Source organism: Saccopteryx bilineata, chromosome 3 (genome assembly GCF_036850765.1).
Source record: "Saccopteryx bilineata isolate mSacBil1 chromosome 3, mSacBil1_pri_phased_curated, whole genome shotgun sequence".
NCBI classification, from domain to species: domain Eukaryota; kingdom Metazoa; phylum Chordata; class Mammalia; order Chiroptera; family Emballonuridae; genus Saccopteryx; species Saccopteryx bilineata.
The window spans coordinates 249,123,518-249,140,860 of NC_089492.1; the positions used below are offsets into that span (position 1 = coordinate 249,123,518).

Genomic DNA, 17,343 nt, shown 5'->3' on the forward strand with positions numbered 1-17,343 from the left:
TATCTGTCTAGCCTCACTATAAAATACCCATGTCTAGCACAGTATCTAGTAGACAGAGGCACCTGATAAAATATTTATTTATTTATTTTTATTTATTTATTTATTTTTTTGTATTTTTCTGAAGCTGGAAACGGGAGAGACAGTCAGACAGACTCCCACATGCGCCCGACTGGGATCCACCCGGCACGCCCACCAGGGGCAACGCTCTGCCCACCAGGGGCGATGCTCTGCCCCTCCGGGGGATCGCTTTGCCGTGACCAGAGCCACTCTAGTGCCTGGGGCAGAGGCCAAGGAGCCATCCCCAGTGCCCGGGCCATCTTTGCTCCAATGGAGCCTCGGCTGCGGGAGGGGAAGAGAGAGACAGAGAGGAAGGAGGGGGAGGGGGACGGGGTGGAGAAGCAGATGGGCGCTTCTCCTATGTGCCCTGGCCGGAAATCGAACCCGGGTCCCCTGCACACCAGGCCGACGCTCTACCGCTGAGCCAACCGGCCAGGGCCGATAAAATATTTATTGAATGAAAAAGAGTAACTCAAAATGATTTTCTATATTCTACTTTTTAAAGTCTAAATTTACGAATAACCTAGGAATTAAGATGTTTATAAGATGTTCATAATTAACCTTTACTTCTCCTTTATTGAGATCAATGATGGTTGCTCAAAAATGATACCTTGCCATTTCAGCCACAATATTCACTTCTAGGCCATCCCTGCCTCTGTTCCAGGTAAGATCAAAGAATGTTTCTGCTTAAGTGATGTAGGTAATAAGAGGGAAAAACGGGGCTCTGGAACGAGACGTGTAGATCCAAATGTTGGTTCTAACTAACAGTAAATCATATAATTTCTCAGTCTATATTTGGGATCTGTAATATGGGGTTAATGTAAAGCATCTAGAGGATACAATGTATGTTAGGAAAATATTAGTTTTCCTTAAATTTGCCACATTCTATCCTTCAAGGTCTGACTCAGATACCATATTCTCCAGTTAGAAGAAATTTCTCCTACTTCTTACAGCAACTATACCTATAGCTTGTTCGTTTGTCTGTTTTTTGAGATATCATAACCACTCTATCAGACTAAGCTCCTGGGAGCCAGATCCTCTATCTTTTCCATCTTTGAATGCCAAACTGTCAAGCTCAATAGATGTTTGCTAAACTGAATTTAAACCATTAGGCATAAGAAACCGAAGAAAAGCAAAATTTTACCATTTCTGCAATAGAGATCTCCTTGGAGAACTTGATCTCTCACTAGATTAGATCAATTCAGCAAAGAGTATCCCTAGTTTCTTTAAATCTATTAGATCTAGTGATCCATTAGAAATGGTATATTTAAGTGGTTCCAAATATCTAAACATATCATCGAGAACTATCATTTATTCAGGGCCTATTATGTGACTTGTACTTTACATATATAATTATTAGTCTTCAGAAGAATTCTGCAAGGTAGGAATGATACCTATTTTTTTTCCTTTTTAAAAGAGCTGAAAATGGTTGGATCAGGGGTTCTAGAGGGTTGGGTAAAGATTTGAGGTTTTTTTCTTTTTTTGAGAGAGAGAGAGAAAAGGGAGGAAAGGGGGGAGGGAGAGAGAGAGAGAGAGAGAGAGAAGCATCAACTCACTGATCCACCTAGTTGTGTACCCATTGATTGTCTCTCATACATGCTCAGGGCTCAAACTGTCAACTTCAAGGTCAAGCCATGCCCTCGGGATCAAACTGGCAACTTTGGTAGTAAGGGATGATGCTCTAGCCACTGCACCACCAGTGCTGGGTGGAATGATATCTATTTTATAAATAAAGAAATAGAAACTCAAAAAATTACATTAGAGCTTGCTCTAGGTCATAAAGTCAGTTGGGATATTAATTAGGACTCTGACAATAAAGCAAGATCTATACAATGCCCTGTTTCAACAACATGTTCCATATATTATTAGACATTCATCTTAATGGAGTCTTATGCATCTAAGACACTGGTCAGCCTGACAAAATAATACATTTTTAAAGTCTAACCTTCAAATGTCCTTGGCCTGTGAGGAATGCAGAGTAACCAGCATCAGTGGCCAGCAAACCTACAAACTGCATGCTGGGCCGTTGTTGTATAAAGGCTTCAACAGCTTTATCTGTCACATGTTTTCTCCCAGAAACATCCAGAGAGACGAGGTTGGGTAGGATGTCCTTTTGTTCTAGTAAGCGAAGAGCTATGTCTGATGTAAACTGTTTATCATCTGAAATATCAAGATGATTCAGATGTTTTAGTTCTCGAACAACATCCAGTATCTGGGTAGTTGTCATTTTTAAACATTTCAAGTGGTGCATAGTTAGAGACTTCAATCGGTCTTTGCAGGCCAGCAGAGCCGTGATGTCTGTGATCGAGGTATTAGAAATATCCAGGCTCTCTAATCTTGGCAACGAGGCAACTTCAGCCAGGTCTTCATTGTAAAAGAGAACGTTGGTGACGCTTAATGCTCGAAGGCCAGAAAGCCGGCTGAAACACCGTTCATAAGGATCTTCAAGGGACAGAGTTAATGAGTTCAGCACCAGGCACTGGAGATTTTGCTGGATCCACTTATTACTGCCAAGCCCACTGATGATGTCTGTAATCGTGATGTCAGCATTCACACCTGTCGCATCAAGTTCCACTAACTTGTGGTGGCAGAAAGCTTTCCGAAAAGCAACGGCAGAAATCTTAGCTTTGCGAATGCAAGCTCTCTTTAAGCGCATCTGGTTGCCCCTAAAAATACCTACTGTTCCATCATTCAGTAGACCTGAAAACAAAAAACAAAAACAAGCAGCACTTTAACTTCAAAAAATGGTCAAAGTAAAGTTAAAATTTCAAGCAAACTTTATATTTCCAAAACACTCCCATGTAACAATATTTCATTTACCATATATAACAACTGATTTATGTAAAACTATTATTATCTACAATTTATAGAATAAACTGGGGTTTAGAAAAGTGGCTTTCCGATATCATAGAGTTAGCAAGTGGCAGAATCAGAACTGGTAAACATTGCTGATACTAACTTGTGGTTTTCCACATCTTCCTGAACACATGGACAACTATATTTCCCAGTCCACCCTTGGAGTTATATGGGGTCATGTCCCTAGTTCTGGCCAGTGGGCTATAAGCTGAAGCACTGGAGAGCCAGTGCAAGATTTCTCATGCTATTTTTTCTTGCTATGATAAATGAGGAGCCTTCAAGTCCTAAATAATGTAGCTTTATGAGAGTGAAGCTTCCATCAGCCTGGTTTCTAGGGTAACTGCAGAACCCTCCTTGGACTTGCAGTGTTTATTTATGCACCATGAGTGAGGTATTTTTGTATTTTGCTACTAGATTTGGGGGTTATTTTGTTACTAGTGTATTCCTAGCCTAACCTTTAATTCACTGTGACACATTATTATACACACAAATATATATCTACATATAAATATACTTAGCATACATGTCTATAGTTCATTATTAAGCCACTAGGTAATAAGATCTAAAATCTTCTTAAAAGTATCTGGAGATTGCCTGACCAGGCAGTGGCACAGTGGATAGAGCATTGGACTAGGATTCCAAGGACCCAGGTTCAAGACCCTGAGGTCGCCAGCTTGAGTGCGAGCTCATCTGGTTTGAGCAAAGCTCACCAGCTTGGACCCAAGGTCGCTGGCTCCAGCAAGGGGTTACTCGGTCTGCTGTAGCCTCACAGTCAAGGCACATATGAGAAAGCAATCAATGAACAACTAAGGTGTTGCAACAAAAAACTGATGATTGATGCTTCTCATCTCTCTCCGTTCCTGTCTGTCTGTCCCTATCTATCCCTCTTTCTAACTCTCTGTCTCTGTAAAAATAAAAAATAAAAAAAAAGAATCTGGAGATTATAGTCCCCTCCTGTCAGATGAATTCAAATAAAGTAAACATAGTAACCCTTGAAGTCTCTAAGAGATTTTTTTGAAATAATACCTCATTATACCAAGGACCAATTAGGTCTCAAACTAAAAAAAGACAATCTACAGATGGTAACATGAGATAAAAAAAAAATGTTAAAATTATTTGACAAATATTTTAAAGAAGCTATCATAAAAATGCTTAAGTGAGCAATTACAAACATGCCTGAAACATGAAAAATGGAAAGCCTCAGCAAAAGAAAATAGAAGATTTAAAGAACCAAATGGAAATTTTAGAACTGGAAAACACAATAGTTGGGTTCAGCCAGAATGGACAGAACAGAGGAAAGAAGCAGTACATTAAAAAATAAAACAATAAAAATCACTCAAATCTAAACAACAGAAAAAATAATACACCGAAAAATAAATTGAACAGAACTATTTGTGTCACTGAAGTCCCAGAAGGAGAAGTGAAAGAGGGCAGGGGGTGGCAAGATGGCGATGGAGTAGGCAGACATACCAATTTCCACCTCCCAGAACCAAAGTGGATTACAACTTAATTTTAAGAACCATCATCTGGAAAAACCAACTTTGGACTAAACCAAGAGGACTCTTCAACCAAGGAACACTGAAGAAGCCACACTGAGACTGGTTGGGAACGTGGAAATAGAGAGGGCTGCCCAGCTCCCTGGAGCTAATGGCAGCCAGGAGAGACTCGCGTGGCGGGAAGCGAGTTTAGCGGAGAAGGGAGGGTCCTGAGTCCCAGGAACAAAGCCCCAGCCTGCAGCCCCAGAGCCTAGAAGAGGCGTATGGACAGTATTTAGCTGCGAAACAAGTCAGGATACTGTTTGTAAGAAAGAGACAGATTTCTCAGACCCAGGATTTTTCTTAAAGGGACCGCACAGAAAACCTTTCTCACAATCACCCACCCGGGGCTCCAGGGGACGGAGAGAGAGGAGAGGACTGGAGCAGCGGGAAGAGAGTATAATCTAGGAGGCACAGGGAGAAACACTTTGAGGGTCAACCACCCTCACCCCTGGGCTGAGTCTCTCCCCAAATCTGAAGTATTTTCCCTGGAAACAGCAATACCAGCAAAGGGAAGCAGGACACCAGCCAAACAAGCTCTCCCCCGGCACTCAGAGCAGAGTTGCTTAGAAGGAGGGAGCTTTTGGGACTACAGTATTGAGTCTTAGGGTCTGAGCTGCAGTGCCCCCACGCACATGGCTGAGGCCTCGCCTGAGGGCGGGCGGCGGCAGAACGCAGAAATGCGGTTCCATTGGCAAGGGCAGAAGCCAGCTAGCCACCACTGAGGCCTGGGCATGAGCTCAGTATTGCCCAGTGAGAAAGTGGTCAGGCCCAGCTGCGGGTCTGCCTGCAATCCCACCTGCAGGGAAAGGGTGGAGATCCTGCCGCTGAGCAAGAGCACCAGTGCGCAGCCTGAGGCTTGCTGCCCAACACATGAGCCGGCTCCTCCCATGGGGGTGGGGTGAAAGCCCAGAACAGGCAGAGTTCCGTGACTGAGCCGGGTGCACAGCTCCACCTGGCCTGTAGAGCCGAGGCTTACAGTCCACCAGAGCGGGATCCTCTGGCGAGGATGGGGCAAAAGCCCGGAAACAGGTGGAGCCATGCAGCTGAGCAAAGGTGCTCACCCCTGCCTGTGGTGCCAAGACATGCTGCCCAGCACGGGGCATAACCCCACGTGTGGGGGTGGGGCGAAGGCCAAGGCCCCGAGGCTTGTAGACCTAGGCACATGATCACAGCTCCTCCTGTAGAGGAGAGGTGAAAACTGCAGCTACAGCCCCAGCAGGCTGGCACCGGCAACGCCCATACCCCAACACCCTAGGCAGCAGAGGCAGAGGGGGTGGCAGGTCTGTAGACAGAACACACTTAAGAAACACAGAGGCCGCCCTGGCCGGTTGGCTCAGCGGTAGAGCGTCAGCCTAGCGTGCGGAGGACCCGGGTTCGATTCCCGGCCAGGGCACACAGGAGAAGCGCCCTTTGCTTCTCCACCCCTCCGCTGCGCTTTCCTCTCTGTCTCTCTCTTCCCCTCCCGCAGCCAAGGCTCCATTGGAGCAAAGATGGCCCGGACACTGGGGATGGCTCTGTGGCCTCTGCCTCAGGTGCTAGAGTGGCTCTGGTCGCAACATGGCGATACCCAGGAAGGGCAGAGCATCGTCCCCTGGTGGGCAGAGCAACGACCCTGGTGGGCGTGCCGGGTGGATCCTGGTCGGGCGCATGCGGGAGTCTGTCTGACTGTCTCTCCCTGTTTCCAGCTTCAGAAAAATGAAAAAAAAAAAAAAAAAAAAAAAAAAAAAAAGAAACACAGAGGCCACACCCATTGGACTCCAGAGGCCAAAACCTTCTTATACACAGACAAACTGGGAAGGCAGAGAAATGCAACACAAATGAATCAAGAGAAATCCCCAGAAAAGGAACTGAATGAGTCAGATATAACCAAATTACCAGATGCAGAGTTTAAAATAACGATTGTTAGAATGCTCAAAGATCTTAGAATAACAATAGATGGTCATTACGGACACCTAAATGAACACATAGCAAATATAAAGAAAGACATTGAAATAGTAAAAAAGAATCAGTCAGAAATGGCAAATACAATATCAGAAATAAAGACCACAATGGAAGGAATTAAAAGCAGGATGGATGAAGCTGAGAATCAAATCACCGAGTTAGAGGACTTGATAAATGAAGGTACGGAAGCAGAGCAGAAAAAAGAAAAGAGACTCAAAAAGTCTGAGGAAACTCTAAGAGAGCTCTGTGACAACATGAAGAGAAATAATATCCACATCATAGGGGTTCCTGAAGAAGAAGAGAAAGAACAAGGCATAGACTTTGTTCAATCATATCATGGCTGAAAACTTCCCTAAATTAATTCAGGAAAATGTCTCACAAATTCAAGAAGCACAGAGAACTCCATTAAAGAGAAACCCAAAGAAATCTACACCAAGACACATCATAATTAAAATACCAAAGCTGGCCAGTTGGCTCAGCGGTAGAGCATCGGCCTGGCGTGCGGGGGACCCGGGTTCGATTCCCGGCCAGCGCACATAGGAGAAGCGCCCATTTGCTTCTCCACCCCCCCTCCTTCCTTTCTGTCTCTCTCTTCCCCTCCCGCAGCCAAGGCTCCATTGGAGCAAAGATGGCCCGGGTGCTGGGGATGGCTCCTTGGCCTCTGCCCCAGGCACTAGAGTGGCTCTGGTCATGGCAAAGCAATGCCCTGGAGGGGCAGAGCATCGCCCCCTGGTGGGCAGAGCATCGCCCCTGGTGGGCATGCCGGGTGAATCCCGGTCAGGCGCATGCGGGAGTCTGTCTGACTGTCTCTCCCCGTTTCCAGCTTCAGAAAAATACAAAAATATAAAAATAAAATACCAAAGCTAAGTGATAAAGAGAAAATATTAAAAGCTGCTAGAGAAAGAAAGACTATCACCTACAAAGGAGCCCCCATAAGGATGACATCCGACTTCTCAACAGAAACACTTGAGGCCGGAAGGAAATGGCAAGAAATATTCAAAGTAACGCAGAACAAGAGCCTACAACCAAGACTACTTTATCCAGCAAGGCTATCGTTTAAAATTGAAGGAGAAATAAAAAAGCTTCCCAGACAAAAAAACTCAAGGAATTCACTACAACCAAACCAATGCTGCAAGAAATGCCAAGGGGCCTGTTGTAAACAGATCAAAAGGGAAAAAAGAATATAGCAAAAGACGAATACAGCTTTAAAGAATAAAATGGCAATAAACAACTACATATCAATAATAACCTTAAATGTAAATGGATTAAATGATCCAATCAAAAGACAGAGGGCAGCTGCGTGGATAAGAAAACAAGACCCATACATATGCTGTCTACAAGAGACACACCTTAAAACAAAAGATGCACACAGACTGAAGGTAAAAGGATGGAAAAAAATATTTCATGCAAATGGAAATGAAAAAAAAGGCTGGGGTAGCAATACTTATATTAGACAAAATGGACTTTAAAACAAAGGCTATAGAAAGATAAAAAAGGTCATTATATAATGATAAAGGGAACAATCCAACAGTAAGATATAATCATTATAAATATCTACGCACCTAATGTAGGAGCACCTATATATATAGAGCAGACTTTGATGGATATAAAGGGTGAGATGAACAGCAATACTATAATAGTAGGGGTTTTCAATACCCCACTAACATCACTAGACAGATCCTCAAAAAAAAAAAATTAACAAAGAAACAGCAGACTTAAAGGACACACTAAATCAACTGGATTTAATAGATATCTTCAGAACCTTTCACCCTAAAGCAGCAGAATATACATTCTTTTCAAGTGTTCATGGTACATTCTCTAGGATAGACCACATGTTAGGGCACAAAAGCGGTCCCAACAAATTTAAGAAGATTGAAATCATATCCAGCATTTTCTCTGATCACAATGGCATGAAACTAGAAATCAACCACAACAGAAAAACTGAAAAATACTCAAATACTTGGAAACTAAATAGCATGTCATTAAATAACGAATGGGTTGAGACCAAAGAAGAAATTAAAAAATTCCTAGAAACGAATGATAATGAGCATATATCAACTCAAAATTTATGGGACGCAGCAAAAGCAGTCCTGATAGGGAAGTTCATAGCATTACAGGCATACCTTAAAAAGCTAGAAAAAGCTCAAATAAACAACTTGACCCTGCATCAAAAAGAACTAGAAAAAGAACAGCAAGTAAAGCCCAAAGATAGTAGAAGAAAGGAAATAATAAAGATCAGAGTGGAAATAAATGACATACAGGCTAAAGAAACAATACAGAGGACCAATGAAACCAGGAGCTGGTTCTTTGAAAAGGTAAACAAGGCCCTGGCCGGTTGGCTCAGTGGTAGAGCGTCGGCCTGGCATGCAGAAGTCCCAGGTTCAATTCCCAGCCAGGGCACACAGGAGAAGCGCCCATCTGCTTCTCCACTCCTCCCCCTCTCCTTCCTCTCTGTCTCTCTCTTCCCTTCCCGCAGCCAAGGCTCCATTGGAGCAAAGATGGCCCGGGCGCTGGGGATGGCTCCATGGCCTCTGCCTCAGGCGCTAGAGTGGCTCTGCCCTGGATGGGCAGAGCATCGCCCCCTGGTGGGGGTGCTGGGTGGATCCCGGTCGGGCACATGCGGGAGTCTGTCTGACTGTCTCCCCGTTTCCAGCTTCAGAAAAATACAAAAAAAAAAGGTAAACAAGATCGATGAACATTTAACCAGACTCACCAAGAAAAAAAGAGAGAGGACTCAAATAATGAGAGTGGAGAAATAACAACTGACACAACAGAAATACAAAATATTGTAAGAAAATACTAGAGACAATCTAGATGAAATGGACAAATTCCTTGAAACATATAATCTTCCAAAAATTAATCTGGAAGAATTAGAAAACCTAAACAGATTGATTACAACAAATGAGATCAAAACAGTTATCAAAAAACTCCCAAAAAAGAAAAGTCCTGGGCCTGATGGCATCACAAGTGAATTCTACCAAATATTCAAAGAAGAACTAACTCCTATCCTTCTCTCAAGCTATTTCAAAAAATTCAATAGGAAGGAAGACTTCCAAGCTCCTTTTATGAGGGAAGCATAATTCTGATTCCAAAACCAGGCAAAGACAACACAAAGAAAGAAAATTATAGGCCAATATCCCTGATGAATTTAGATGCTAAAATCCTCAACAAATTATCAGCAAACCGGATCCAGCAATGTATGAAAAAAAATCATACATCATGATCAAGATCAAGTGGGATTTATTCTGGGGAGGCAAGGCTGGTACAATATTTGCAAATCAATCAATGTGATTCATCATATAAACAAAAGGAAGGACAAAAACCACATGATAATTTCAAGAGATGCAGAAAAAGCATTTGATAAAATCCAGCACCCATTCATGATCAAAACTCAGCAATGTGGGAACACAGGGAACATACTTCAACATGATAAAGGCCATCTATGACAAACCCACAGCCAACATCATACTCAATGGGCAAAAATTTAAAGCAATTCCCTTAAGATCAGGAACAAGGCAGGGGTGCCTCCTTTCACCACTCTTATTTAACATAGTTCTGAAAGTCCTAGCCACAGCAATCAGACAAGAAGAAGAAATAAAAGACATCCAAATTGGAAAAGAAGAAGTAAAACTATCATTTGCAGATGATATGATATTGTATACAGAAAACCCTAAAGTGTCAGTCAAAAAACTACTAAACCCGATAAATGAATTCAGCAAGATGGCAGGATATAAAGTTAATACTCAGAAATCAGAGGCATTTTTATACACCAACAATGAACTGTCAGAAGAGAAATTAAGGAAACAATTCCCTTCACTATTGCAAAAATAAAGTACCTAGGAGTAAATTTAACGAAGGAGATTAAAGACTTGTACTTGGAAAATTATAAAACATTGATAAAAGAAATCAAGGAAGATACAAACAAGTGGAAGCATATACCATGCTCATGGTTTGGAAGAATAAATATCATTAAAATGTCTATATTACCCAAAGCAATTTATAAATTCAATGCAATACCAATTAAAATACCAATGACATACTTCAAAGAAATAAAACTCATATTCCAAAAATATATATGGAGCCAAAAGAGAACACGAATAGCCTCAGCAATCTTTTTTTTTTTTTTTTACAGAGACAGAGAGAGAGTCAGAGAGAGGGATAGACAGACAGGAATGGAGAGAGATGAGAAGCATCAATCATTAGTTTTTCATTGCGCATTGCAACACCTTAGTTGTTCATTGATTGCTTTCTCATATGTGCCTTGACCGCGGACCTTCAGCCGACCGAGTAACTCCTTGCTGGAGCCAGCGACCTTGGGTTCAAGCTGGTAGGCTCTTGCTCAAACCAGATGAGCCTGCGCTCAAGCTGGAGACCTTGGGGTCTCGAACCTGGGTCCTCCGCAGCCCAGTCCGACGCTCTATCCACTGCGCCACCGCCTGGTCAGGCAGCCTCAGCAATCTTGACAAGGAAGAATAAAGGGGAAGGTATCACACTTCTTGATATCAAGTTATACTACAAGGCCATTGTACTCAAAACAACCTGGTCCTGGCATAAGAACAGGCATATAGATCAATGGAACAGAACAGAGAACCCAGAAATAAACCCACACCTTTATGGACAACTGATATTTGACAAAGGAGGTAAGAACATACAATGGAGTAAAAATAGCCTCTTTAACAAATGGTTTTGGGTAAATTGGACATCTACCTGTAAAAAAAATGAAACTAGACCACCAACTTACACCATTAACAAAAATAAACTCAAAATGGATAAAAGACTTAAATGTAAGCCATGAAACCATAAGCATCTTAGCAGAAAACATAGGCAGTAAGCTGTCCAACATCTCTTGCAGCAATATATTTGCCGATTTATCTCCATGGGTAAGTGAAATAAAAGACAGGATAAACAAATGGGGCTATATCAAACTAAAAAGCTTTTGCACAGCTAAAGATAATAAGAACAGAATAAAAAGACAAACTACACAATGGGAGAACATATTCAACAATACGTCTGATAAAGGGTTAATAACCAAAATTTATAAAGAACTTGTAAAACTCAACACCAGGAAAACAAACAATCCAATAAAAAAAAATAGGCAGCCTGACCAGGCGGTGGCGCAGTGATAGAGCGTCGGACTGGGATGCAGAGGACCCAGGTTCGATACCCCGAGGTCGCAAGCTTGAGCGCGGGCTCATCTGGCTTGAGCAAAAAGCTCACCAGCTTGGACCCAGGGTCGCTGGCTCAAGCAAGGGGTTGCTCGGTCTGCTGAAGGCCTGCGGACAGGGCACATGTGAGAGAGCAATCAATGAGCAACTGGAGTGTCGCAACGAAGGACTGATGATTGATGCTTCTCATCTCTCTCCGTTCCTGTCTGTCTATCCCTGTCTGTCCCTTTCTCTGACTCTCTCTCTGTCCCAGTAAAAAAAAAAAATGGGCAAAAGAAATGAAGACACTTCTCCAAAGAGGACATACAGATGGCCAATAGGCATATGAAAAAATGCTCAACCTCAACATCACTAATTATTAGAGAAATGCAAATTAAAACCACAATGAGATATCACCTCACACCATTCAGAATGGCGCTCATCAACAAAATAACACAGAATAAGTGCTGATGAGGATGTAGAGAAAAGGGAACCCTCCTGCACTGCTGGTGGGAATGCAGACTTGTGCAGCCACTGTGGAAAATGGTATGGAGATTCCTCAAAAAATTAAAAATCGAACTGCCTTTTGACCCAGCTAGTCCACTTTTAGGAATATACCCCAAGAACACCATAGCACTGTTTCAAAAGGAGAAATGCAACCCCATGTTTATGGCAGCATTGTTCACAACAGCGAAGATCTGGAAACAGCCCAAGTGTCTGTCAGTGGACAAGTGGATTAAAAAGCTTTGGTACAGGTCCTGGCCGGTTGGCTCAGTGGTAGAGCGTCGGCCTGGCATGCAGAAGTCCCGGGTTCAATTCCTGGCCAGGGCACACAGGAGAGGCGCCCATCTGCTTCTCCACCCCTCCCCCTCTCCTTCCTCTTTGTCTCTCTCTTCCCCTCCTGCAGCCAAGGCTCCATTAGAGCAAAAGATGGCCCGGCGCTGGGGATGGCTCCTTGGCCTCTACCCCAGGTGCTAGAGTGGCTCTGGTCGTGACAGAGCAACGCCCTGGATGGGCAGAGCATCGCCCCCTGGTGGGGGTGCCGGGTGGATCTCGGTCGGGCGCATGCAGGAGTCTGTCTGACTGCCTTCCCGTTTCCAGCTTCAGAAAAATACAAAAAAAAAAAAAAGCTTTGGTACATATATACTATGGCATACTACTCAGCCATAAGAAATGATGACACTGGATCATTTACAACAACATGGATGGACCTTGATAATATTATATTGAGTGAAATAAGTAAATCAGAAAAAAACTAAGAACTATATGATTCCATACATAAGTGGGACATAAAAATGAGACTCAGAGACATGGACAAGAGGGTGGTGGTTACGGGAGGACAAAGAAAACCAGATAGAAGGTGACGGAAGACAATTTGACTTTGGGTGATGGTACGCAACATAATCAAATGTCAAAATAATCTGGAGATGTTGTCACTGATTTATAATGTCACCCTATTAAAATTAATAATAATAAAAAAAGAAAAAAATATTCTGAAGAAAATTTAAACATGTCATGTAACAATAGTATATTAATCCTTCATTTTGAAACTCTTTAATCTACTAGTCGCGGAGATCACCTGACTGCTCAAATTTCCCAAATAAATGTGTTTTATATATATATATGAGGGCACGGTTGAAAAAGTACATACTTGAAGAAATAATGGCTATATACCTATCAGAAAAAGTCAATTAAAAAGTAGTAATAACACCAAAGTCTGGCAAGTATGTGAAGGAATTGCATCAGTCACAAATTGCTGGTAGGAATGTAAAACAGTACTGCCACTCGGAAAACAGTCTGGCAGTTTTCTTAAAATCTAAACATGCAACTACCACACAACCCAGCAGGAGCACTCCTGGGTATTTATCCCAGTGGATGAATGGTTATACAAACTGATAAACTATTTTGTGTTTTAAGCATGAATGAGAGAGAGAGAGAGAGAGAGAGGGAGAGATAGGCTGGAAGGGAGATGAGAAGCATCGATTCTTCATTGAACCATCTTAGTTGTTCATTGATTGCTTTCTCATACGTGCCTTGACCTGTGGGGGTGGGGGGTTCCAGCAGAGCAAGTGACCCCTTGCTCAAGCCAGCGACCTTGGGCTTAAGCTGGTGAGCCTTGCTCAAACTACATGAGCCCGCGCTCAAGCTGGTGACCTCGGGGCTTCAAACCTGGGTCTTCCATGCCCCAGTCCGATGCTCTATCCACTGTGCCACTGCCTAGTCAGGTTATATAACATTCTTGAAATGACAAAATGACAGAAATGGTTGCCAGGTTTACGGAAGTGTACGGGGCAGGAGAGAAGTGATTGTGGCTATAAAAGGGCAACATGAGAAATCCTGTGGAGATGGAAATCTTGACCATATCAATGTCAGTACCCTAGTTGTTAATACTGCACTATGGTTTTAAAGATACTACCACTGGAGAAAGAGAACATCATCTGTATTATTTATTACAACTCCATGCAAATTAAAAATTGTCTCAAAAATAGGAAGTTTAATTTTAATAAAAGAGAGCACTACACAAAATTTGAAGGTGTGCTCATATGGGATTAAGGAAATTTCATCTGATGACTTCAATATTCTTGCTAAGAATAAGTGATAGAAAGTCTAAGAACAAAGAACATCTGAAACAATCATTAAGAACACAAATAATGATCAGAGAAATATTCAGGAATTATTGGGAAGTGCTGAGGTGCCTTATTTTTACATTACTGACCTGCCTCCTTCTCATTATTCAGGTGTAAGCCTAATTATCAACTCCTTTGCAGAAGCTTCTTTCACTATCCAAGCAAATGTAGATGACTTCCTTTTTTATTTTCCCTGAGAACCATGTTCTTTTTCCCGCAGAGAATCTATCACAACTTATAATTCCATATGTTTGTTTGTTTCTTAATTATGTCTCCCACTGGACTATACACTCCATGAAAGCAACATTTATGTTCAATATTGCACCCTCAACAACTAACATACTATCTGCCATGCAACAGATGTTCAATAATTTTCTTCTTCTCTGGAATTTCCTTCTTATACATTTTACTTCTATTGAGCCTCCTCTGCATTCATTAATGACTCCTTTCACGCATACATTAATGTGAAATCTGCACCAAATAAAAGGAAAACCCTCCCAGTTTCTGTAGGATGATGTGGCAGCATGTGCGCATGTGCAGATGATGACGTAATACCGTGTATACAGTGGAGCAGCCCACGGCCATGCCAGTCGAGATGTGGACAGTACAGAGGAAAGTTCAGTGTGTTCTGTAGCTTGCTAAATTCGAATCCATGACCAAAGTGCAACGTGAATATCAGCGCGTTTATAACAAAGCGCCACCACATAGGAATAACATTACTTGGTGGGATAAGCAGTTGAAAGAAACTGGTAGTTTGGTGGAGAAACCCTGTTCTGGTAGGACATCAGTTAGTGACAAGTCTGTAGAGGCTATATGGGATAGCTACCTAAGGAGCCCTAAAAAATCTGTGCGTGAGTCCACATTGAACTGCACTGAATAAGTATGAAACTGGGAGAGTTTTCCTTTTATTAGGTGCAGATTTCACATTTCTATCATCTTTTGTTGCTTTCCTGTGACCGGTCAGAAGTGCACCATGACTTTACGGACACACTGCATTTCCTACCGTAAGAGTTCATAAAGCCTATATATAAAGGTATTATCCTCAATATATATAACTAGAATTTCCCAGATGAGACTGTTCTAATTTATTTTTAGAACTTATTTTTGAAAACAGAAGTACTAAATTATCTATGATTTCCACTTCAAAGGTCAAAAACTAGTTTTTCTACAACAGCTTTTTTTTTTTTTTTGTATTTTTCTGAAGCTGGAAACGGAGAGAGACAGTCAGACAGACTCCCGCATGCGCCCAACCGGGATCCACCTGGCACGCCCACCAGGGGGCGATGCTCTGCCCCTCCGGGGGGGTCGCTCTGTTGCGACCAGAGCCACTCTAGCGCCTGGGGCAGAGGCTAAGGAGCCATCCCCAGCACCCGAGCCATCCTTGCTCCAATGGAGCCTTGGCTGCGGGAGGGGAAGAGAGAGAGGCAGAGAGGAAGGAGAGGGGGAGGGGTGGAGAAGCAGATGGGCGCTTCTCCTGTATGCCCTGGCTGGGGATCGAACCTGGGACTTCTGCACGCCAGGCCGACGCTCTACCACTGAGCCAACCGGCCAGGGCTACAACAGCATTTATTGATTCTCCCTCTGACAAATAAAGGTGTAAGGTATTTTTTTATACCAGCAGATTTCTAAATGTATACTTTGAAAGTTAGAGAAGTTATTTTTGCCATGAGATTGGCTTCTCAAGGCAAAAATAGAAGAAAGAAGAGAGTAATTTTCCCAGATTAGAAAAAAAAAATGCTGACTCCAAATTACACAAAAGTGGCAGTGTACTAAAAAATAAATAAATTTCACCCTGGCCAGTTGGCTCAGTGGTAGAGACTAGGCACAGCGTGTGGAAGTCCTGGATTCAATTCCCGGCCAGAGCACACAGGAGAAGTGCTTATCTGTTTCTCCACCCCTCTTCCTCTACTTTCTGTCTCTCTCTTCCCCTCCCACAGCCACAGCTCCATTGGAGCAAGGTTGGCCCAGGTGCTGAGGATGGCTCTGTGGCCTCTGCCTCAGGCACTAAAATGGCTCCGATTGCGACAGAGCAATGCCCTGGATGGGCAGAGCATTGCCCCCTGGTGGGCATGCTGGATGGATCCTGGTCGGGCACATGTGAGAGTCTGTCTCTCTGCCTCCCCACTTCTCACTTCAGAAAAATACAAAAAAAAAAATGAGTTTCTTTTCCTGGCATCAGGCTCATCTGGCCTTTTCTGTTACTTCTAAGAAAATAATTAAATGACCACAGTAGCACTTCAAAATACAATGCCAATTAACAGCACCAATTTTTGTTTCCTCTGTTTATGTTATTTTTTACCATGAAAGGCCATGGTCTGAAGCAGTCGATCAGCCACTTCCTGTGGGAATACTCCAGGTTCTTGCAGACACAATGTTCCATCTTGTCTTGCTGAACAGAACTTCTCAAGGTGTGTAGTCAGAAAATTCAAGCAGATATCAAGTAAGGAATAGGGAGATGCCTCCTCCTTGGAGCCCAGGAAGAAACATAAAGAGAACACAAAAGACAAGTTAGTTTGCAAAAAAAGTAGAGAAAAAGCATTCAATTCCACATTAAACAAGTATTTTTACTCATTGCATGCCATATGCTAGATACTGTTAGGCAATACAACACATGATGCATGTTCTCAAGAAGTAGAAGAAAAACATTTAAATAAATATTTACATAAAGCTCACTAAATATTATAATAGAGGACATATTGAATAGTATGTAAGCATATAGCAGGGTGCCCTAATAAGTCAAGGATGATCAGGAAAGACCTCAGAGGTACAACATTAATCTTCCTAAATTACCACCCAGTACCTCTTCTCTGCTCAAACCTTTAATGGCTTCCCGTGGGCCTAAAGACAAAAAAAATAATAATAAAAATCTTAGATTGTTAGATTAATGCTTGAGTTCTAAAATAGAGCCTCAATTTACTTTCCAACTTGATTTCCTACAAAATCCCCATCCTAATCTCTAGAGCAGTGGTTTTCAACCTTTTTATGCTTGGGGACCGGTGAAAATAGAATTGTTTCCGGGACCCCTAAGGCAGAAATCACCCTGAGCATAAGTGAATTTGAGTAAGATCACTGGGTCTATAATTTTTATACATAAGGTTGGTTAACTCTTTTTTGCTGACCAGCATGAAATTTCTGGTAAACCAGGCTCATCTGTAGACCAGTGATTGAAAAACACTGCTC

The 17,343-nt window shown here is 42.5% G+C and overlaps 1 protein-coding gene across 1 annotated transcript in view; it reads right to left on the minus strand.

Moving 5' to 3' along the window:
* The window catches only part of ZYG11B (zyg-11 family member B, cell cycle regulator), a 91,026-nt gene that overhangs the window by 38,228 nt on the left and 35,455 nt on the right, over positions 1-17,343 (minus strand). The window contains exons 2-3 of the mRNA XM_066269176.1: positions 16,463-16,628; positions 2,003-2,757 (exon numbers count right to left, since the gene is read on the minus strand). Of these exons, the coding sequence (XP_066125273.1) occupies positions 2,003-2,757; positions 16,463-16,628 (921 nt within the window). The remainder of the gene's footprint in view (positions 1-2,002; positions 2,758-16,462; positions 16,629-17,343) is intronic.